Source organism: Watersipora subatra, chromosome 1 (assembly GCF_963576615.1).
Source record: "Watersipora subatra chromosome 1, tzWatSuba1.1, whole genome shotgun sequence".
NCBI classification, from domain to species: Eukaryota; Metazoa; Bryozoa; class Gymnolaemata; order Cheilostomatida; family Watersiporidae; genus Watersipora; species Watersipora subatra.
Window position 1 is genome coordinate 43,264,355 of NC_088708.1, and position 25,189 is coordinate 43,289,543.

Consider the following 25,189-nt stretch of genomic DNA (forward strand, 5'->3'; position numbering starts at 1 on the left):
CTTTGACAAATGAGAAGATCAGAGGGTCCAAAGCATATAAATAAAGGCAGACTATTCTATAAGCCTACCTTTGAGTAATTACCAATGTTATTTCTACCAGAAACCTCCATCTCCCGCTAGCCAATAAAAATTGAGCATGGGTGGAGCCTACGCCTGGCCATCTGATTACGCTTTATACGACTTTGACTCCAAGATTAAAATATAGGAAACGCTTTTCATTGTGAGGATTGAAGAGGAGAGACGAGTATGAGACAGTTTGGGGGAATCTTTTGAGTAGAGATAATCAAATTAGATTGTCTTGGGAAATTTGTGTACATTGTGTAGTCGTCATGCAGGCAGAGCATATCAGAGTGACAGGGAGAAAACAATACGTTCTGATGTGAACTCATCGCCGTAGTGTGACAATAAACATTGGCCACAATAGGCAAATGAACCTCCATGACCTTTGCCAGTTGTTGCAGGTGCTTTGATTGAATTTCGATTGATGGATGATTCAATTTCATGACATGTTTATTCCAAATATTGCTAGTAAGTCCTTTTTCTTACATCTGTGGAGTTAGCTAGGAGAAATGTACACAAATACTTGCAATTAGTAACAAAGGTGTTTTTATTTATAAATTCATCGTAGAATGATAATCTTTCTATAATAAAGTGAAAAAGTGCAATGTTGCTTTTATGGTATTTTTAACAGAAAAGTAACTTTCAGAGTAGTTGGTTATCAGTTGCTAAGGCATTTTGAAGCTGGGAGTTAAAGAGTAACCCTCTATTTCTAATTATCATACATAAATACTAATATATTAGATATATATATATATATATATATATATATATATATATATATATATATATATATATATATATATATATATATTGTTTGCTGAGTTATTTTTAGCCCTTCCCATCTTTTGAAATTTTTGCAATCTATTCACTAATACTGCCCCATACGAATTTGTAGCAGCAAAAACTCAGGTGATCAAACAAGGATATAAGTGCTTTACCGAGCAGCGAGAGTGTGGGGGGTTGATATTTAATGTCAAGGATGCGACCTTTGATAGGGCAGCTAGTCAGCTAATTTGAAAGATACTGCTAAAATTGTATTGTCACCGTTCTGACTAGCTCTATTCATCATAGAACTTTTAACCATCTACTTTTCAACCCAAAACGGTTAATCTACTCTCACGAAAAACATTTTGTACATACCAATATTTACAACTATTCTATTTGAATGGTTGAGTATAAACTATGGAAGGCGAGAGATTACTCGTATCTTACAATCTTTGCCTGTAATCAGGACAAAATCGTAAACTTACTGCACTGATTATCATATGTGACAAATTACAGATCAGCCAATGAAAGTTGTCTAGCTATAACCGTTATCCAATCATACTCATAGGCAGATTACAGTTTATGTACTCATTCTATGGTTTATGTAAAACTAATACGCTTTGCTCAAAAAATTATTATCTAGCTTGGAGTATAACATCTTGTTTAAAAAATGAAATTTCTCTTGAGAAAACTAAATATGGTAAACAATGTAGGCATAAACTATCTCGATTTAGCATCCCTCTGTTAGTGTCAGCCAACCAGTCAGCCTACAGTCTTGCCTGCCTGTAGGACTTAGAAATACTAGCAAGAGCTCGTATTTCTCAGCCCTAAAGGCAGGCAACAATAATACAGGGAACTCAGTCTAAAGTCTGATGCAAACTACGTAATACTATAATCAGCTCTTTTGCTGGTGTAAGAATGCTTTACAGCTATTGAGAATATTTTGGGCTTCTAATATTTCCTGCATATCATACTCGTGCAATCTAAACAGGCTTGAAACACAGAGAAGATGTCATCAATATTGTACACAAAGTTCTCTAAGAATTTTAATTTAAATGATTAACTTAAATAAAATACTCATATTATGATAGTTTATTGCTTCCTCGTGAGACATAACGCTGTCACATTGGACATCTCATAATTCCATTCAAAGTTTTATGTATTGTATCTTGTTATATAAGTGGATATATTCGCACATTTTTCTCGTGTCTTTTCCTAGGTCAAAAATTGTACCGGCTTCAATTGTATAATGCTAGCTATGCTTACTCTACTGCGTATAATGGCCTTATCATGTGTTCTAGGAGATATCTATTTTAAGAGTTCGGCAAGAGGGTCAGGCACAATTCTCTGATATCTCCATTACGAGCCGGGACGATGAGTCGACTGGGCTGAATGCAATTTTATCAACAATAGATTAAATAGATGACAAAAAAATGAATATTCACGGCTTAAAATTGTGTAGGGTTTTGTGCAGTGAAAAAGAACACCTCCTTGAGGTGAACAAAAAGATGATTAAACGCTTTGTTAGAACTAAACAGGTCCTGGATACAGTGTATTGTGGTATTAGCTCATCGACTCTACAGAGACGCTATTCTGTATGTTAGCATTAATATCTCGATCTTATTTAAGCAGATTTTGCCGCGTTTTACATGAAACAATTGCATTTTAAGTAACTATAAACACAATTCAATTTTTTGAGTAAAATACATTACAAATGTTCAAACATATTTATCAAAAATACCTGTATGTTAGCCCATCAGTTCCAAAATGGAACAACTCGGCAAAAGTAATTATGTGTTATTTTATTGGACTCTGTTACACTCTAGCGCAATTTTTTAAAAATCTAAATGTTATAGCTACATAGTTAGTCTTAAGCTTAAAAGGAAGGTTTGCACCAGTAGGAGGCAAATCAGGCGCAAACATCTTTAGTAACGAGTGAATTATAATTAAATATCTATTTTTCAACTTCAGGTTATTTAGAAATAGTCAAGGTATTACAAAAATTTGACATCAGGTCTCATGGGGACGAGCTTGAATAAGTCATTAATTGCCAAGAATAACTCTAAATTGTAAACTAAAAGCCTGCGGGGAGTTGAACCTTCTATTCACTGACACATTTGATTACTCTGTCCAATAGGAGGCCTCGCAAGAGAGTACAATACAACAACGAAGCTAATTCTCCTCAACACAACAATGCTCGGCCATCGGTCCACCTGTATACTCCCTAAACCAGATGCCCGCATATAAATCGCTGCCTTCTATTGTTCGCAGAGATTAAGTTTGGCTCGTCTGCTTTTCTATTCTTCAAAAAACATCTGCCTTGTAATTACTGGCACGAGCCTCACACGAGATGCAAATCTTTAACTGAAGAATTAATATGACTACTCTATAGCGAAATTCAACAGTAGAAAAATTCTGTCAATATTTTGGAAAGATTTAGTGATAACATAACCTTTCATCTGTAGGGAAAGCTACAATTGTGCCACGCGCCCGCGCTTTTCATTCATAAAGACCCTGTGTTCGTTTAGAATGGTTGGGGGGGCATCATATTCCAGGTAGAAAAGAGCATTGATGTGATTGGACTAACTGAAGAGCCTTCCTCCATTTTTTTATTTGACAGCAGGGCCAACATTGGTATACACGCTTCCCATGTTGAACATCTTGTACTTCTTGTACAAGTTTTTAAGTTACATATCTGTTCTATCTAAATAATTAAAATCTGTTAAAATAATAGGTGATAAAATTGATTTATATTTGCTGTAAGTCTGACAACAACTATGATATCTTACAATACGATTTACATAACAAAACTCTGCATTAACAATGATTATTATTTTTTATAATTTAAGTATTCATATTATTCTTCATAATGTCAGTGTTATTATTTTGCTCATCCACGTTCTGAGCTCCTGAAATGTTCATCGATGATCTTAAAGTGTTAGAAAGACTCTTCCCAGCTTGTGGACCGCAGGTAGAGTTAACTTTTGCCGTTTTTAGGTCTATCAGTAGAAGCGCTGCATGGTGACAGAACGTTTTCGGAACATTTCCTAGCGCAATCGTTATAATAGAGATGGTTTGTGTAGGCATTCTCTGCATGTACTGTATCACTACCTCTAAGTCGTCATACTGAGATAGGTTCTTTGTAGTTTGCACATGTGGTAAGGCAATGTCAAGGCTAGTGTGTCCCTTATTGTTACCATTTGGTATAACCTATACTCAAGGTTGGATGATTCAAGCTTTGTCACCAATGTTTACTGGCAACAGCTTCAGTTCCTAGTTTGCTGTTGTAACATGTAGCGAGCATCTGTTGCCCAGCGGTCTAGATAGCCTGACCTCCAAACAACAAGTTTGCATTCAATTCCCAAAAAGGCGACTGACTGAATGTGGAACGACATCCAACCTTGAACTGCTCTCGGCCACCATGCGTGTCTCCAGTCGTTGAGGTTCCCTTGCCATTAGACGCACACATGTCCGGCGAATATCACAGAACTATTGCTTGTACTAGAATGTTCTTAAAAACACACACAGTCTCTGCTTGCAGTAAGTTAATCAGACATCATAGTCGATCTTCGAGAGATTGCTCATCCAGTAATGTGCCATAGCTCGTTCCATTTTATAGTTCTACTATCCTCTAGTAGTCTTTATCCATATTCAGAATATTTTCTTTTCTGTTTCACTAGGTACCGTGCCTATTATTATTATTATTATTAATATCATTGCCATAGTCATCATAGTCATAATTCAAAGAATGCTGCCATGACAAATAACCACTATTATCCATTATTGCATTCATTTTTTACTTCATCTTCTTATCCCCACGTGTGTGATGACCATCCAAAGTGTTGCTTTATTTAAAAAAACTGTAAAGTTCTAATACAGATATATCAATGAGACAAACACACTTGATAGCGAACATCACCCCTCCTCTTGGAGTGTGGTGTTTTTGTGAAATAATTGGCCAACTATAATAAATTTCACCAACTATCTTTAATATTATTTGGTGTAACGTAAAAGAGTTGTCTATGTACGGCATGTTTCTGCGTGGTTTTGTTAGAACAGTAAAGAATTACGGTAGTTAACTCTATAAATTGTAAAAATGTTGATGTTGCAGCCAGAGGTCCAAAAACTCTAGTGTCAGGTGTTTTTAACAAACTTCATTTGATGCCTTCAATAGACTGCTATAAACATATACGCGCCTACGATTATATCACGCTGTATATGATTACAGTCCTCGGATTACAGACTTTCACAATTGTAAACATGTTATCATCTTGTCAACCTTTTTAAACAGAGTCCAAATGAACTTAGTAAATCTTTCCATTTGAAGGAGTGAATATGTATATGTAGGTTGTTATCACCAGAGTGATGTAGCAATCTGTAAGATTTTGCTTTGCAAGACCTCTGGTATTTTAGTGGATCAGCAGTTTTTTGGTTCGATTCTTCAGTAACGTCCTTTTCTACTATAAAACATGGTGGGTCGTATAATCTAACAAAATTTTTGTAAATGCTGGCAAAACTTCCAATTTATTAATGAATGGCAACATAAAAAAATGTTACCACTGTAAGTTCTGAATCTACATGCGTGAATCTGTGGGAGGTTGCCTCTTTCGCTGAATAAAGTCAAGTTCTTAGATAATGAAGTGGCTTATAGGGGGAGTTGTGCACACTTTTCTTAATAATGAAAAAAATAAGGTAGGTTGAATTTGAGCTAACTCAGCATTATAGTGTAGGTTAAAACTTGAAACCAATATTGGTTTCGCAATAATAATTGGCAAAAAAAATTGTTTGTTGATCGAGGATAGTGCAAGTGCTTGTGTTTACGAAAGTGGACCCTTTCATATTTGATTAATCATTGATTAATAACAACTAGAAGCAAATGTTAGGCATTTCCTGAATGTTGCAAGAGCTGTTACTGTATCACTCAGCTCCAAGCAAACCTGTAATAGTGCTAGATCATACCATGTTTCTAATATATTATTCAGAAATTTTTCCATAGTAAACTTCAAATTGTTGCCAAAACATCCTTTTGGCAGTTGCCGAAAAATAAATAAATCACTAATTGCCGTTTTAGGTAATTAATAAGTGAATCATTTGGACATTGAAAAAGGCCACTCCCAGACCTTATAGCGTAAAAAGTGGAAGCAAATTTTAAACCTATCACTAGCTTTTAAGTAATTTTTAAAAGAACACTTTATAAATGTTTTCAAAATAAGTGGCAACAAGAAATTAAAAAAATGTAAGTTACTGCAAAGCATTTTTAAAAAAACGAAGGAAATTAAATTCCCATTTATAAAAAATCTAATATGCTAGTTTTATATACAAAGTAGAACTATTTTTTGATAAAACCAAACAAAGTAGTTTAAAAACTCTTTTTTTAGGAATTGGTCTAGGCAAGATTAGAGTGCATTGATCACAACACGAGTATGATGATTTTTTTCAGAAGTGCAAACAATTCATCTCATCTTCAATGAATTTAGAGTGTGCTCTAGTAAAATAGAACACCATGTGGTCTGATTGTTTGTGATTGGTTAATTAAGCTTTTGTTTATAGTGATTTCTTTAAAACTTTTTTAGAAAACTCCATGCGAGACATTTTGCAGAATCTGAATCAGTTGTGACGTATGATTTATATGTGCAGTACATCAGCAGAGTTGCTTCGAGTAAACTAGAGTCAAGAACCCTTGAGTCAAACCAAGTAGCATGGAGTAGTATAAAATTGGTTTAAGTTTTAAAAAATTGATTGAAACTACATGACGCCCATTTAAGTCATATGAAATTGTATCAAGACTGGTTAGAGAGTAGACAATATACTTAGAATTAAGTGAAATCAGTAAGAACTAAATAAGTTTAAGTCAAGCAAAATAAACTAGGGTTAAGTCGGGTTAAGTCAAATAGAGTAAGTCGAGCTAGAATGGGGTGATGTCAGTAAGAGTTGAATAAAGAAAACACAAATCAAATAGAATCGGAATTAAATAAGGTCAACTTAAAATATACCAAACTGTAAAGATTTGTAAAAATCTGTGTAGCCTCCCGAAAAGTTTCCAGAAGGTTGGTAAAATATTGTGGTAAGGCTAACCAAACGAAATCATATGGTTACACATATGGTGTTACTCAAAGTTATTGTTGGCAGGTTACAAGTATAGTGAGTTGAAATCAATTGTGAAGTTAAGCAAGAAATATGGATTGAAGTCTTGGAGTTGTGCGCTGTTACATGAATGTGTAAACTATGCAAACAACTTTGTAAATCTTAATATAGGATCTTCATACACTTCTCTCTACAGTTCATGATGGGTAACGCATATTTGATCCTTCAAACACCTTTTATCTACTGATTGCACTCATTCCTCCGACCATCATGGTCGTATCATCACACATTTAAAGATATTTTTGTGAAGAGTCTTTGGCGTAGTTAGATCATTCCAGAAAGCTAATGAGCCCGAGAACCATTACTATTAGTGTAATTACATTTACATGGGTTTACTTTGCGTTAGCTAAAATAATACAGATGGTGCCAACAAATTTCATCAAGCTTTACCAGTTGCATTGCAATTAGTAGCGTCATTTTCAAATATTCTTTTCTAAATCATGTACAGTACTTGAACTTGCACAAGTTGTCAAACTCCATGATTGATTAAATATCCCAATGCCCATAAAGTTCAAACAGGAAAATATGTTATGTTCGCTTTTATAGATCAAAACGGCAAAATATTGTTAAAGAAAGTTTGTTTACTAGTAAATTAGTAAGTACGTGTATACTAGATATTATACTATGTAAACTATACTATCAATAATGTGGATTTAGTTATCATAAACTGGTCCTAATTGTTACGCAGGAGTTGTTTAGTTTTGGCAGCAAAGTAAGACAACTCCAAATCTTTAATCAAAATCGTTGATAAACAAGAACTACATGTACGGTATTTCAAAAAAAGGTTTGAAGCACAATTAGGATGATATACATGTGTTACTTATTAGCCTACTAGCTATATAAGGCAAAGTCCCTACTTCCAGTATATATGCAGTTCCTTTTTTATAGCCAATGGCAGCATAAGCTAACATTACTTTTTGGCTGCCAAAGAAGGTTATTTCACTTCTTTTCTCCTTGAGCTTTCATGTTAATGTAACATCTACTAACTTTCACAGTTGTATTTTTACATACGCTAGTATCCTAGCAGTCCAGTGTGCTGTGAGAGATCTACAGGCGTGCAGAGAAGGTAGAGAAAGTAGGTACATGTACATATATGCACAGCTATTCTGATATACTGCTAGGTGAGCAATTAGCTCAGTTGTTAGAGCTGCTACGCCAAATGTTAAAAGTTTATTACAACCTTTACCTGGACAAACAAATGAACAGACAGGGCTTTTATTGTAGTGAAAATTGAACTGTAACTGTTGTGAGAGCTTTAAGTCTTTGTTGGCAAAAATTAAACAGCAACGGCTCAAGTCTAATAATTCAGCTGTTTAGCTTTTCTTTGTGAAAACCAGTAAAGGCGGTGATTAGTTTTCACTAATGACTTCAGATTATTTTATTGGTTGGTGTTTCAGTTGCTAATGGTAGTTTGGTTGCAATAGAAAATATTTTTAGGTAAAATAAGAATTGGAAGAGGCAGTGCGGAAAGACGAGCTGTTTAAAGTGAATGAGAAGAAAAATGATAACAATGATAACAATGATAATAATGATAATAATGATAATGATAATAAAAATGATGATAATGATAATAATGATAATAATGATAATAATGATAATAATGATAATAATGATAATAATGATAAAAATGATAATAATGATAATAATGATAATAATGAATAATAATGAATAATAATGATAATAATGATAAAAATGATAATAATGATAAAAATGATAACAATGATAATAATGATAATAATGATAATAATGATAATAATGATAATAATGATAATAATGATAAAAATGATAAAAATGATAATAATGATAATAATGATAATAATGATAATAATGAATAATAATGATAATAATGATAAAAATGATAATAATGATAAAATGATAATAATGATAAAAATGATAATAATGATAAAAATGATAATAATGATAAAAATGATAATAATGATGATAATAATGATAATAATGATAATAATGATAATAATGATAATAATAATAATAATAATGATAATAATGATAATAATGATAATAATGATAATAATGATAATAATGATAATAATGATAATAATGATAATAATGATAATAATGATAATAATGATAATAATGAATAATAATGATAATAATAATAAAAATGATAATAATGATAAAAATGATAATAATGATAAAAATGATAATAATGATAAAAATGATAATAATGATAAAAATGATAATAATGATGATAATAATGATAATAATGATAATAATGATAATAATGATAATAATGATAATAATGATAATAATGATAATAATGATAATAATGATAATAATGATAATAATGATAATGATAATAATGATAATAATGATAATAATGATAATAATGATAATAATGATAATAATGATAATAATGATAATAATGATAATAATGAATAATAATGATAATAATGATAAAAATGATAATAATGATAAAAATGATAATAATGATAAAAATGATAATAATGATAAAAATGATAATAATGATAAAAATGATAATAATGATGATAATAATGATAATAATGATAATAATGATAATAATAATAATAATGATAATAATGATAATAATGATAATAATGATAATAATGATAATAATGATAATAATGATAATAATGATAATAATGAATAATAATGATAATAATGATAAAAATGATAATAATGATAAAAATGATAATAATGATAAAAATGATAATAATGATAAAAATGATAATAATGATAAAAATGATAATAATGATGATAATAATGATAATAATGATAATAATGATAATAATGATAATAATAATAATAATGATAATAATGATAATAATGATAATAATGATAATAATGATAATAATGATAATAATGATAATAATGATAATAATGATAATAATGATAATAATGATAATAATGATAATAATGATAATAATGATAATAATGATAATAATGATATTTTGTACAAACTAAAAACAGACAATATTGAATGATGTTTACGAGCTTGAAGGCTGTGAATAATCTCCCTTCTTTCAAAAGCTAATCTGCAACTAGTTTACTATCGAAAAGTTAGCCTCATATTTACAGATATATAGTAAGTCTTCATAAATACTAGTACATAATTCTATACAGTAGTATATAATTCTATATAATAGTATAGCTGTTTTGTATAAGATTGTTTTCTTTATTTGGATTTTGATTTCTAGTTTAAAGTATAGTATTAATTTGCAGATTTTAATAAGAATGAACTGAGAGGCACAGTAAATAGCAAAATAAGGCTGTATATTTCTAATTTAAATATAACAAAACAAAAAAAATGCAACAGTTTAATTATTTAAAACAACTAAAATTTGTTCAATGGTAACAAGCACAACAAAAACAAAAGTGTATTTTTAAAAAAATGTTTGTTTTGTTAAAGATATAGGAGGGAGCAGAGTCGAGCTAAAATATTGTCTTCACTCAAATAAAAATCATTAAAAACAAGCTCAAAACACAGTCAGTCTTCACAACGCGGATGTTGATTTGTTTTCTCATCTTTAGGAAAAGACTAATCCAAGATGAAAGAAAAGACAACTCCCAGATAAAAATAATGAAAATTTTGAGATGAAAGAAGACAATTCTAAAATATAATCATTTAATCATTGCCAGATAGCGCACATACAAAATAGTGTCTACACAGCAGCACTGAGACCAATAATATTGAAAAATGGCAAATATTTGTTAGAGGATAATTCTGTAAAAAAACTTGTATTGTTTTTTTTAAAACCTAAAAAACCCATACCTATGACCCCACTGAGATAAAGATTAAAAGTATTTTGAAAAGGAAGCTATATTCTACTGTAAGGACCCCAAACTCTTATGTTGCCATAAGGCTGAGGACGGCACTCATCGCTAGTCGATGGATAAAAGGCTGGAAGGGCAGTTCTCTCATGCCTAGCTAATTTTTCTATTAGCTCTCTGACTATGTCTGGCCTTTCTGCCCTCAGGTTGTTTGCCTCTGTTGGGTCATTCCTGATGTTGAAGAGACGGACTGCTGAATTTGAGTTTTTAAAGCTTCTTGCAGTCATGTCTAAAAGCATATTTGAATAGTATAAGATTATTTTAATTTCATCATTTGAATAGATGCAAACTATTTTCATATATAAAAGGTGGTGAGATCCGAATATAAATATTTAATTACTGTAAGCTCTTTTAAATGATAATAAGCAAGAATTAGGTTTAGTAAAGAAATTTAATGTTTTGCAGGGTTAGAAAAACTTTACAATAGCGGTACATTTGGGGCTTAAAAAGGTAGAATAGAGAGCAAACAACTCCTATATGTACTGGTGACCACCAAAAAGGTCTGAGAGCAAATTGGTGAGTAAGCCTAAGTAATGTAAAGTTATAAAATGAGTGATGCAAAAAAGGAAAATGGAAGTTAGCGATTGCTAAGCTTCAGCTTAGCAATCGCTAACTTCCATTTTCCACAGCCTCACAATTCTCTGTAGACAGAGAGACATTGATACCGCAGTTCGCTTGATCAAGTCATGACAAGCTATTCCATGGAAAGGAAGACAAAAAGTTTGGCTATCAAATATTGTTAGTCCACATCTTAATTTGTCATTAATGAATTCCTGATCCGTTCACCAAATTTTCAGACTAAATATTCTTTAGAATATTAATTCAAACAAGTTTTTTACTATAGTTTCCAAGTTTCTAACAAGTTTTCATTACTATAGAAGCGAACTTTGTTATACAAAGAGTTGACCACTCTTTTGTTTGTATTGATCAAAAGAGAAGATAACTCTATATTTAGTTAGCTTTGTTTACTCGCAATCATTTAAAATATGTTCGCTATTTGTTCTCAAAGAAGCATTTATGGAGCGCTTAGAAAATTAGTTAAAATTTTCTTACTGAAAATCGCTGTATTGGTGAAGGCTTTGCAGTAATGGCAGCCAAAGTGAATCAACGGTACATCAAAGAAAGACGATCACTACTACACTACTGACAGACGCACCATCCGTGAGTGTGTTAGTTTTTATACAATATAAAGGTAGAAGAATAACTGCTTAATTGTGTGACAAGTAAATAATAACACACAATTAAAAAAGATAGAGATTGATGTAAAGTCTTGAAACAAATGCTAGCGATGAAAGTTGGGGCTGATATGAGTATAAAAAATATATACAAGTGCATGGTTGAAATATGGTTAGGTGATCTAAAAATATATACAAGTGCATGGTTGAAATATGGTTAGGTGATCTCAAAATGTAAAATGGAATTAAAAGATGAGATGATGATAAAAAAACAGTGTGATCAGTGATATAAGCTTAAATTAGCAAGGTTACCAATAAGAGGGAGACTGTGCTAGTAACAGTCAAATCAGTCTTGTCGACCAAATTGGTTGATAAGAACTCAATCAACACTCTGGCTAGGTCTTGTTAGTTATCTATATGTATATATAGATGACCAATCACCAGGCTTAAGAAAGTAATGAGTCTACTTACATGCTACAAGGTCAGTGTCTGGATTTGGAACGATGCCGTTGAATCCTATCGGTCCAGTCATTAGCTTCCAATCACCCGAACGGATGACTGCCAACTGGTCTGTGTTAAATTCTGTCTCTTCCCTGGGTGAAAATGTTGTTGATCGTTGAAAATGCAGTCTTCCTGGGGGCGCGAAGGAAGTGGTTAATGGGGGAAGCGATGAGGTAAATGGAGGTGGAGAAAATGTAGCAAACCTATCGACGGAGTCCTCGAACAGCTGTCGGTTGAAAGTTGGAGAGTTGTTTTGTCTCGCTCTAGCTTGAGATCTGTGAGACTTTCGCATCGCTCTCATTTCCCTTCTTGCTGCCCTTCTTGATGACCGGCTTGCCACTGTCAATGGGTCAATGTTGTAGATTATCTCCTGCAATGGTGTATATGTTGTGTGAAAATCACAGCATAAATTATTAGTGAAGATGACTAGAACACCTTGGGCACTGTTGTTGTGGGAGGCCTTTTCTTTTATATCAGCAGTATGGCTGTTGTGAGTAGATAACTCTCACAACAACAGCACAGTAATTTAGAGCCACTAAAACTTGCCAAAAGTAGTTCTCATGGTATATCTGCTGAATTCACTGTTTCCACTATACAAGTACATGTAATAATATTATTACTTTTATTATTAACAACATTATTATTATTTTTTGGTATATCATATAAGTGTACAGAGTTAGATAGATATGAGTTCTATTATCACCGTTCAAAACTGTTCAAAACTGTTCAAAGCCAGTTAGACCATGAAGCAAAAAATGAAGATGGTAAAATTATGCATGTTGGAAAAAAAAGCTCTTTTTAAATAATGCTGTTCTATATTATAGATTGGCAAGATCTTTGAGGAGATAACTCTTATAGCTGTGTAACCTAAATAAAAACAGATTTTACCAACTGGTTGAAGAGCAGATAACTCCTATGACAATATAAATGTTGCATATGAATGTGAAAGGATGGTTACTCCTGCAATAGGTACAACTTGGAGATTTGTTAGCTCCTATATATCTTATATTACTAATAGGTAACTCATATGTTTGAGGAGATAACTCAAACAACTGCGTAATCTAAATAAAACTGTCCATCTTGCACAGGAAGACCTCAAATCTAGGCAGAATGTAATACGCTCAGATTTGAGGTAATTGTTAAGCGATTTGAAATCCTTAAGTTTTTATGAAAATAGATTTTTAATGAAGTTTTTCTCATTTATAAAAAAATAATAAAAATTACTAACAACATTATTTAATAAGTGCATTCATTTTTTGTCGTTAACAAAACACTGCTAGGCCAATTTAATGATTAAATTGTAAATCTTGTTCAATTTGACGTCTAGATGAGGCGTAACAAAATACCTCAGATCTAGAGTCAGACTTTCGACAGGCTTTCGAGACTGACTCAGATCGACATTACGCCGAGGGCCGACGATTAGTGCAAAGATATCCAAAAATAACAACTGATTTTTACTAAAATGGTTTTTACTAAAATGGCATTGTCATGGGAGTTGTTTACTCTTCAAACTCCCATGACAATGCATGTGAAAGTAAAAGGATGGCTAATTCTGCAATAGGTACAATTTGGGGAGTTGTTAGCTCCTACAACTCCTATATTACAAGTACAATGTAGGTAGCTCACGTGAAGAGCTGTTTTTATCAAACTGTTTTAAGTATTTTGTCTTATACTTATCTTATTCAAAACAAATAACCACGGTAACAAAAATACTATTTTATGGCCATATATTGAGAGCTATAATGCAAAGTTCTCAATAGATATAAATGCAACAATTAATGCATACCAGAGATGGGAATGTTATTTTATTCATACGTATTACACTTCTTTTCAAGCGTGTCATTTTGTGCAACCATGAAGCATTGTGTAGATAAATGACATATTTGAATAGCTTATTTGTTAGTGTAAATAATAAACAGGATAAATATTCAGCTAGTTTTAAAGGTTTATGTAAAAAAAATATAGCGAACAAATGAATTTTACGACAAAAATCGTGTAACAAATTCGCCGAGTATTTTTATTAATATTAATTTTTCAACTTGACTTCTTGATGTTTTAAGACTAACACAGTGCTACATCCAAATGTTTTAGTTTAATAAGTCTGGTGTATAAGTTGGTTTCATTGCATGGAGACATTTTATCCCCGGGCCCTGTTCAAAGTTATTCACCGCAACAATAACTGTCAACATGAGGAACTACGGACATTCATCATAGATAATATTTCAAACAAATACCAGCTGACAGGGTTTCCTCAAGTCTGTTTATTCAATTAACCGAAAGTCTGGCTACAGACCACATCACCGACTCGTGTTACCAATAACTTCAAAAAGATTTTGAATATTAAAATGATTAGCTAGATCGTAAAACCCGAGAAATTGATGTGATATATTAGAGCTAATGTCTATTTGAGCCAGCCATGCTTAACTGTCCTTGGAATGAAAATGCGACAGATTTTTTTAGATTAAGTGAGTTCTTGCGGTCAAGACCAATTTGATGGAATATTCTAAAAATTGAATGGCCATTTGTCAAATGAGGTCTTATGCAACTTAGTAAATGTGTGTATGGTATAAGCTCAGTTCCTATCAGTAGACACTAACATCATTGTTACACGACCCACTTGGAGGATAAAGATAAGCGTTGGCTCCATGAGAAAAAGATTTGTCTAGAGTGAACCGCCATCTGGCTCACGCCTGATATAAATAAAAATTGGGCTACATCATTGGTTTTTAGCTTATAAAAAAGTGTTGCCAATGGCCAAAGGCCATGTTTATTTGTAGTCATAATCCAAAAATTGAATTTTCCGCAGCCTGAAAACATCGTAAAAATATTGATGCCACACTATTATGATAAAAAAACTAACCTGCAGTCATTAACCTATACTATACAAGTAGATCTATTTCATAAATGTCATTCACTTAAAATAGTAATAATAATTTCTATCAGTTTCCTAATTAGTAGTTCTGCCAACAGTCTGCTAGCTGGTAGCGCCTTAATCATGCCTTGTACCAATGGTAATATTGACTGTAGCTCATTTTCAAGCGCTTTCCTTTTAACTCTCTTCACACGCAAAGAGCCCATGATCAGTTACACGACAGTAGCTGATACAATTTACACATTTCTACTCAGCGTGGGAGTAAAAGGGAAGGCAGGCTTTTTGCATACTAGGTTACAACTTTTACACAGACCTATGTTTAACTCCTAATACGTTAGCACAAGGCAAATAGTGGAGGCTTTTTGGAGACAAACCTATGAGCCTGCGAACAACAGGTTGATCTACTACGCAAGTTACATATGGCATGTATCTTTATCACAACAGGACAGCACATTGTGTTGTTTCTCTTGACTCCACTTTCTTATTTTTAATGGTAACACTTCAAAAGCCCTTGTGGAAGCTGACACTGAATCAGTGAAACTGGTTGAAAATGTGAACCCTATCAACTTACCGTTCTGCCACCAGTTGTGTTGCCAGTTGACAGCGTCTCCCACTGATTAATTCCATCGTGTCCTATTGGTCTCCCTCCAGCAAGGTGTATAAACGTTGGCACCCAGTCTGTGATATGCACAAGAGCTTCAGATCTGCCTACAAAGCTGGCTAGCGGGCTCGAAACCACAGCCACCCCCTTTATACCTGCAAAGTAAACACTTAAATAAAATACACTGTTGAAGTTCTGGTTGATTTTCATGTGTAAATGTAAAGACTGCTGTAATGTTGGCTGTTAATATCACATGTAAGTAGTATTATTTTAAAAATTTACTAAATATTGATCTTAAAATATAAGGAATGAACAGAATTTAGAAACAATAGTTCCTTTTTGGCAAGTGAGACATCTTCTGAATTTTATGAGGACTAAAAGTATATCAGCCTCGTAGGCTAGAATATAATTCATGTGTGCGTTAAACAGCGTGTCAGCAAACTTTGCCTGAGCTCCATCAGATAATCAACTTAATTACCTTTCACACTATACGAAACTGATATAGTGTTGTTGACCTCAAACTACATACTATGCAAGTCAGTGCTTTATTAAATAAAAACAAACGATTTGGAATTTTGAACTACTCTAAACTAGCCTTAGGCCTGTATTTAAACCAAATGCTGTGTTGGCTAGAAATAGCCGAGACTATTCTTACTGAGTTAGTAACAAGTATACAATCATAAATCTATTGTTGATCATGTTTTGCTAGTAATTTCCATAAAAAATATAATTTATTCAGACAACTAATGTTGACTAGGTAGAGACAGGCTGTAAGATACTGCTGCCTGTTATATAAGCATCTCCTTTGCAGTGTTAATTAACAACAAGTATAACTAGTGAGTATCAGAGATGGACTTACATTATTAAATCCTAGTAGATTTTATTAGAAAGTATCAATATTTTTCTATCATCTGCGATTGTTTTCAATGCTTGAGGTGACCTGACGGCCAGGGTGTTTCAAGATTAAAATTGACAAAGCTTGACCGCGGTTAAAACGCTCAGAAAAAAAATTTGTCAAATGATGTCATTAGTTTTGCGGCTGTCTGTCCCGCTCATTACTGATATCGGCTATTGCGCTCAAGTAGCAGCATTACGTGTCTCTTTTCTGTCAACCTCTCTGCCAAAGTGCAATTCTACAAGTCATAATCGCACTTTCGCTTGTTCTGAGAGTTTGAATTGATATCAGATGTAGACCATAGATAGAGCAATACTCAACTGTTCATTCATAGAGATGAACATGTTCACTGGCGAGGCATATGTTGGCTATTCCGCTTCTTATCATATGCCGACCTACTTCAGAAATCAATAATTGATGTCCTAAATTTTTGACATTCTGATCAGATGACTTGAAAAGAAAACTTGTATAACTGGCAACCATTCATTGTCAAAAATAGCTTTGTGCGGTTATATTTAGCCTTTGGCACACAAAGTCAAGTTGGGTGTTGGATGAATAAGCTCACTCATCTGATACAAATGCTGTAGACCTCTCCTACACCAACCGTTGTTACGTTTGATATATTGCTTCATTCTTGAATGAGTACATCTATTTTTAAAACTAATTTAGAATGCTTAAAACTCTTACACAGATAAGCTATAATTTATCAAATATTTTTCTAGAAATCGGAAAGCCTTTTTGCCATCTCTAGTACTTTACTCTTTGGAGCCAAGTTATTCATTATTTAAAATCTTTGAGAATAGTGAGAGCTTGTGGCATGCTGAGCAGAACTAGAGATAAATGTATCTTCTTCTTACCAGCTTCATAGTAGGTTCCCTTGTTACCCCTGAGTGGGTAGTTGCTGGCTCCACCACTTAAACTTTGCCCTCCGTTGTCCGTAGAGAGAACGATAACAGTGTTATTATACATGTTTCTGCGCATGAGGTCAGCCACAATAACTCCTATGGCTTGATCCATTCCTGACAAGAATAATGAAGTCTGTCTAGTGATTTTTATGAGACAAATATTTAGGATTATTGCTTTCTCACGTTTTTGGGCATTTTTGTTCATACTGTAAGTAAAATATGTTTGCTTACTAAAATGAAGTAACTTTTAAAGATTACCAATTAGATTATTATTAGATTTAATTTCATCAAACTAATAAAGTATTTGTTTGGCTGTGCATCCTGTCAAGTTAGACTGTGCATCCTGTCAAGTTAGACTGTGCATCCTGTCAAGTTATCTGTGTAAAAATAGCTTTAGCAATATGAACCAATCAGTCTACCATTTTTTAAGCTCAGTTAAAAAAAATAAAGACAGTTTATTGACCACAATTTACTGTAGTACATTTAAGGTTTGTAGACAATAAATTATAGAAGTACCATAAACTAGATAGCCAATACTGATGTTTTTTGCTTTGACATAGTAGAGGCGTTTCGCTTTTATACCATCCACAAATTAAGGCGCATCAACTGTTTTTATTGGTTAGGCTATATTACGTAGAAATGCAACATCAGAAACTAGCTGTTGACCATTAGATATAAGTTTGAAATCTTTCAAAGATTTAATCTGCAAACTTACTTAAAGAGGGAGGAAGTTTTATTAGTATCTAGTTTTATGGTAAAACAAGGAAAAATGTTGTCTAGACAATGTAAGGTAATATAATGGAACAAATTATAATACAGCATAGTATAGTATGGTATAATACAATATATTATATCGTAATACACCAATATGTTCTTAATGGCCAAGGTCATGACTCTTTCTATTTATAAATTTATCAAAGGTCGTAGGCAACCAGCTCAGACTCACCAGTAACCATGGCAGCATATTTTTTTCTGCTTTCATCATGAATGTCTGGATATTCATCGAGCAACTCCTGAGGAGCCTGTAAAAACATAAATTCATTAAAATCTACAGAAAAAAGGTAAAAAAGTAAAAGAAAATGAAGGTGCGCTACTCTGTTACATAAAAGATGCATTACTTAACATATATGACTCAGTAGTCATCAGGAACTGTCACAGTAACTTGTTGACACATGTCAATTAATCCTACGGACTCGGACTCGTGTCAAAATAATTAACAGACTTATCCTAGGCAATCAGTAGATATAAAAATAAGACCTCTCTGATAGGTGATGTGTCAGGTGTGACCTTAAAATAGCGGTAAGATCATGTCCGCCTCAAATTTGTATTTTTGTCTAGAGTCTAGAGTATATCGGTTGCTAATAAGTTGATTGGAATGAGTGGTCTAGTAAATGTGACAGGTAGACTTCCTCTCACTATACTTCAGTTAATCTTTCGGAGAATTCCAAAACAGATGTGGTTAAATGACTGCTAGTAGTTGTCTCTAGCTAGCTCTGACAATTAGCTATGTTATAATATTCCAAATGGTGCAGAAACCATAATTCTTAAATTCCATGCACTCATATTTGTGTTAGTCAAGCAGTACGCTTTGTACCATTGCATAGACGAGTGCGATTGCCAACTCAGAAAAGAATTGCTTGGCTTCCTCTTAGAGCGCTGCCTTATTTGACCTGGTCAGAATAAGCATCTATGTGAGCAACTATTGCTCCTTCGGATATAGGGCTGTATTCTCCATTGCAGTCCAACTCAGTGAAGCAGTCAGCCAAGTTGAATATCTTTATTTACCAAAGAAATTTTTTGCTCCAGCTTGCTTTGAATAGCCATCTAATAAGTCTGATAACATCTCCTCAAATTTTCACTTAAGAAGTTTATTGTTATTATTATTACTGTTGTTAAAAGTAAATAAGGCTCTTTATGAAAACAATTTATTAATAACTATTTACGATTTGGAAGCTTAGTCAGAAGAAACAGTTGATCCACCACCTTAGCAGGATACAACCATAGAACATATTTTACAACAATATTGTAAGGTGCGGTATATGATTGCACAAACTCTGAGATTAGCAGATAATATGCTAGACATTATTAATATTTTACTCTAAATGAAAAATTGGAGATAAGTTCTCAGCAGTGAACCCATTATATATTCTATATATACAGAAATAGCAGCACCCAATGAATGTAACACAGCTACCAAAGAAATGGAAAAAGTGAAAAAAGATCTCCCACTCGGAGATTGAAGAGTGCCGGCATGTAAGAACAACTGTTATTATGGCGGTCGTCGGAGCCTAGAATGTAATAACAGCTGCACATTAAATACGGCTGGCATAACTACCGGCAGTAATCAACACAAGTCAGTTGCACAGTAATGCGCTATTGGGAACGGCTAAGATCTTGAGACGATATCTCAATGTAGACATTACCACTCACCTGGGTTAACCAGGATGAAGAAACAATTTTATATAAATCATTATTATATGCAGATATTATTATATGTGCATCCTTATTATATTGCGCATATGACATACTGTATATATTAACTACCATGTTTTAATTATATATTATTCATACATATTAATTTTGGATACATTACTTATATGTTCCATTTTTGCTATTTTATATGTATTCTTAACTTGTCATATCATTTTGCTGACAATTTCTGCTCGTAGTTGTTCCTACTATATACATTATTATTCAATAATAACATTCGCCTTATGTATTACAAACATGTTATGTGGCCTTCACAGACTAAACCGATAATATCAATTATTCTATATTACAACAACTAAAGTTATGTCATCATCTGGTTACCTGATTTGGGGTGTGAGGAGCTTGGAAGGAAAGAAACATAAACATGGGCTGACCAGACCTGTCATGCTCATCAATGACCTCTAGAGCTCTTCGCTTGAAGTAGTCTGTTGAGTAGACACCATAAGCTCCTGTATAGGGAATCGTATCATTGTAGAAGTCAAGGTACTCCACACCTTGAAATTTCCTATAAAGACAGTTACTATTGTGACACATGACTGCGGGTGTGTGATGACAAGTTGTAACTTCATGGCTCCATACAATAACAGTTACTATTGTGACACATGACTGCGGGTGTGTGATGACAAGTTGTAACTCCGTGGCTCTATACAATGACAGTTACGATTGTGACACATGACTGCGGGTGTGTGATGACAAGTTGTAACTCCGTGGCTCTATACAATGACAGTTACGATTGTGACACATGACTGCGGGTGTGTGATGACAAGTTGTAACTCTGTGGCTCCAGAAAAGATATGCATCAGTTGTAGTAGCATGTTTGTTGGCTGGCCACTTTATGTAATCATTTTGTTATTATAATGATGCAGCCACTTTGTTAACAGGACGAAGCATTCATTTTGAAGCATTCATTTTGTTACCATGACAAAACAGTAACTGCATTATGCAAAGATAGTATCATTTGTTTCCAAGAGCATAATATTTTTTCAAATGGTTGAAAATACCAAAAAAGCCATTAAGGTTTTAAAAATATGTAAAATGTATATTAAGATGGAACCATGGATAGGCTTTAGAATAACAACTGGCTTGACTCGTTTTATTTGGTGCTAGCTGCTAAGGAAATAATGCTAGAGCTATGTGTTTGCTCGGTCTATGTCACAGTCTATGTCACGGTCTATGTCTCGGTCTATGTCTCGGTCTATGTCTCGGTCTATGTCACGGTCTATGTCACGGTCTATGTCACGGTCTATGTCACGGTCTATGTCTCGGTCTATGTCACAGTCTATGTCTCAGTCTATGTCACGGTCTATGTCTCGGTCTATGTCACGGTCTATGTCTCGGTCTATGTCTCGGTCTATGTCTCGGTCTATGTCACGGTCTATGTCACAGTTGCAGTTAGACTCCTTTATTAACTTACTTTGTATGCCGGAAATGATCGCCTACACCGTTGAGCATGCCTCTGAAAGAGTGAAACCCTCGGTTCGTAGGCAGGTATTCTGAAGTATGAAACCCACCATGCCATTTACCTGTAAAGGAAGTTACAAGATAATAATTAAATCTAGAATAAAACTAGTTAGCCTGTGCTCCAAAGCCAGTGCCAAAGCAATAATTTCAAATATGAAAAGAATTTTTAAAAAGTTCTGCGGGCTAGGAGTTAACTTAAAAAGATGTATATTACTTATTTAGACGCTAACTATTATACGACTGTGATATTACTAAATAGATTAAATCAGTTTTGTCTTATCATGTTATATGTGTGTAAGTAATATTATGTGTTGTCCTTTAATGATACAGTCTTGTTTATTCCTTTGAATATTATAAAAGTAAAGCATAAACATATTATTTGTGCCTTAAGATTTTAAACAACCTCAAAATACTTTTTTTCGGTTTTTAACTATTTGAAGTTTATTTGCTTGCATTACTCTGGCAGAACCCTTATTTGTAAATATACCCATTGCAGTTAAATTGCAGCTTTTTGCAAAAAAACTATTTACTTTCAGGAAAGTCTCACGTTACGATCACCTAATTTAAAAAATTGTCAGAATGCGTTGTAAAACTGTATCAAATATTGTGCTCTCCCCTTAAAACAACATATTATGTTTAAAATTTCTTAAAACATCAGCTCCGCAATTAAAAATTAAGATTGTAGCAAAAATTAAAAAAGAAACATAAAAAACTCTTTTGTGACAATATTTCAGTAAAATATCATTCTTTTCAAATCTTCAGAGTACTGCAGAACATGTTTGCCTCTGTTAACAATATTATTAGCCCTTTATAAGTTAATCGGTGCAGAGCATGTCATCCAAAGACCTCTATATGAGTTTAGAAATTCCCAATTATCTATCTGTGTGACCTAACTGTCAAAGAGACTAAACAAATTTGCTTGAATTTGTAGGCTAAGCCAAGAGCGCGAAGGCTAAAACATGTTTAGTAAAACAATGGCAGCACTTCATGCTTATGGGGGCAACTTTGCTATTAGTTGCCATCAGGTATGCCATGAAATTAAATCTATAGCTCATAAAGAGAAAGTACCTACATTTATAATAATGATTGAATTGTTCTAAAATACTGTAAAACAGATGAAAACAAAAATTGCGTACAAATTAAATATATCAAAAAACCACGTAGGACAGATTATTGTTTATATTTGAAGCATGGTTATAGGAATTGGTAGGCATGGGTGTTCAGTTTAAAACACTTTTCTGCCTTTTTTATCATAATTTGGCTTAGCAAGGCTGATGCTTATTCCCTGATTGATTTCGTAATGTCCTTTTTTAAGCTTTTTGCCTTAAAGGGTGATCCTACAGACATCACATGGTGGCTTACCCCTAAGTTAATTCATTGCAACACCAGCGACTCTATTTATGGACTCTCCATCCGTTATTCACGAGAATCGCTCTGTCATGATTGTTTTCATAAATGTGGGCCATGTAGAAGCAAAATGAATTATATGCGCCCGTCTAGCGATATAGTGTAAGAAGACAAGGGATGATTGTCTATGCTACAATAACTTACCGATGAGGTGATTTCCATAACCCATAAGCCTAAGTTCATCGGCAATGGTAGGGACAGAGAGGGGTATGCCACTAGGTCTACATGGCTGAAGGTTCTTATGCTGAAGACCCAAGTGTGTAAGATATTTTCCTACAACACAGAGCTACAGTAGTAGGCCTACTGTCATCCGTAGTAAAAACACTCACACGGCTGCGCTGCTATCTTCTCAAAACAGAAATAGCTCAAATAGTAATCTTCAAAGGGCTTGATTCTCAGACCTATTCACTGGTATTTGAACACAATTAGTTAACTGATTCAAGGTGTCAAGGCTGACCGCGCTACGTTCACAAGAAGTCAAGGTTAACGTTGGGCGTAGCATTATGAAGGGTCAGTCAAGAGAGCCAAGCGTTCAAATGATAGAAAGTATTATAATAACTTGATGCTATCACCCACACTTCCTAATTCGAGAGATGAAAGTATTGTCAGCAGGAACTACTAATCACCTGTGAAAAGGTTTTAGGGCTAAGGCAAATGGTTCCTAAGTACATATGTATATTTTTGGAAGCATGCACCACTTTCTCTTCTCTCTCTAATCTAACCACCTCGGTTCGTTCTCTCAAGCATTCTAGAAATTATGGCATCATTGTTATCATCATCAGCTTATTATTATAAAAATCTATACTAACTGGAGGTTCAAGTCTGGTTCGGTGTTTAGCAGGCAAATATTTATAGTTTACCTGTGAGAAACTGAGCTCTTGATGGTCCACAGTTTGGCGCAGTATAATAGTTATTCAAAATAATGCCGTTACGCGCTAGAGCATCCATGTTGGGTGTCTTGATTTTACCTCCATTAAAGCCGACATCATTCCAACCCAAGTCATCTGCCATCATCATAATAATATGTGGCCTAGTTTCTGCCCATGATGTTGATAAGGAGAGGGCACTGGCAGCTGCTAAAAACTGTAATACATAATTCATAATTGAAATGAGTTAAATCGAATTTTTTCATCAAGTAAGACAATTGCAAAAAAAATACACTATAACAAATCATTGATGAAGGCTCCTTGTGCACAATAGATTGGCTAATCGAGGTGCTCACCGCCCTTGTTGGCAGGCGATCAGTAAGGTTTTGACTCACATGACTGTATAATAAATCGCCATTATTTAGGGGAAAAAGAAAAAGTTAGCCCAACGATGGGCAGACTACTCAGATGCCGATTCAAAACCTTCCTAAATAGGTTATTGCTTTTGATTCCTGGATGTCAGCAGGCGTCTGATTCCATGCTCCTGAGGCTTGATATGAAGACTGATGATGCCCAGATGCTGATGTAGATAATCAACGCTACACACGATTAGGTCAAGTAAAATTATTAAAATCATGAAAAATGTACAGTTATCTTGTAATTTACCTAATCTGTCTGTATTTAGTGCTCACATTTACATAAAAACTTTCGACGGTTGACCAGCAAACCTAAACTGTCCAACAAACTTCAAGTACCTATCAAGTACCTATCACACTTGCATAGTACTTACAAGAACTGCTCGATGCATTCTTAGAAAGTGATAAATGGAAAGTTGAAAGTTTAACCCACGAAGTCTGACTTGAACAGGCAGAATGATGGAACACTCATTTCCTTCTCTTCATAAACCCCTGGCATGCTTAGGGGCGGAGCATATCGGTACCTGATTGATGGCATATTAAACAGAACATCAACTGAGTCTGCTAAAAGGAAGTCGCTGATGGATGATGATGGACGACAGATGCTCAGAAGGCAAAGTAATTTATCACATATAATTGGTAATAAATGCCAATCTCTATTGCCAAACAACCTTAGAGAACTTAAAATATAGTTTTAGCGGGGAGAAGTTCAATTTACTGCGCTTGTGGTCACACTTCTCTGCAATCAGGGAACTCGCTAAGCTCAAATCTAATGAGATTTTAATTGCTACAGGCCGAGGTTGATTCCTGCTGTTTAGCTT

At 33.7% G+C, this 25,189-nt stretch overlaps 1 protein-coding gene across 2 annotated transcripts; it reads right to left on the reverse strand.

Annotated features, from left to right (window-relative positions):
* Positions 1–10,204: 10,204 nt before the first annotated feature.
* LOC137403586 (arylsulfatase B-like) lies at positions 10,205–24,807 on the reverse strand. 2 transcript variants are annotated; one of them, XM_068089558.1, is made up of 11 exons: positions 24,743–24,807; positions 23,947–24,169; positions 23,231–23,359; positions 21,633–21,741; positions 20,540–20,723; positions 18,675–18,750; positions 17,681–17,842; positions 15,899–16,083; positions 12,659–12,825; positions 12,426–12,547; positions 10,205–11,008 (listed from the first exon to the last, which is right to left on the reverse strand). In XM_068089558.1, exons 1-11 carry the CDS (start codon positions 24,758–24,760, stop codon positions 10,767–10,769), a joined length of 1,617 nt encoding a protein of 538 aa, XP_067945659.1. In that variant the 5' UTR covers positions 24,761–24,807; the 3' UTR covers positions 10,205–10,766. The 2 variants fall into 2 exon arrangements, with proteins under 2 accessions (XP_067945659.1, XP_067945652.1); XM_068089551.1 differs by having other exon boundaries at positions 12,426–12,825.
* Positions 24,808–25,189: the final 382 nt, after the last annotated feature.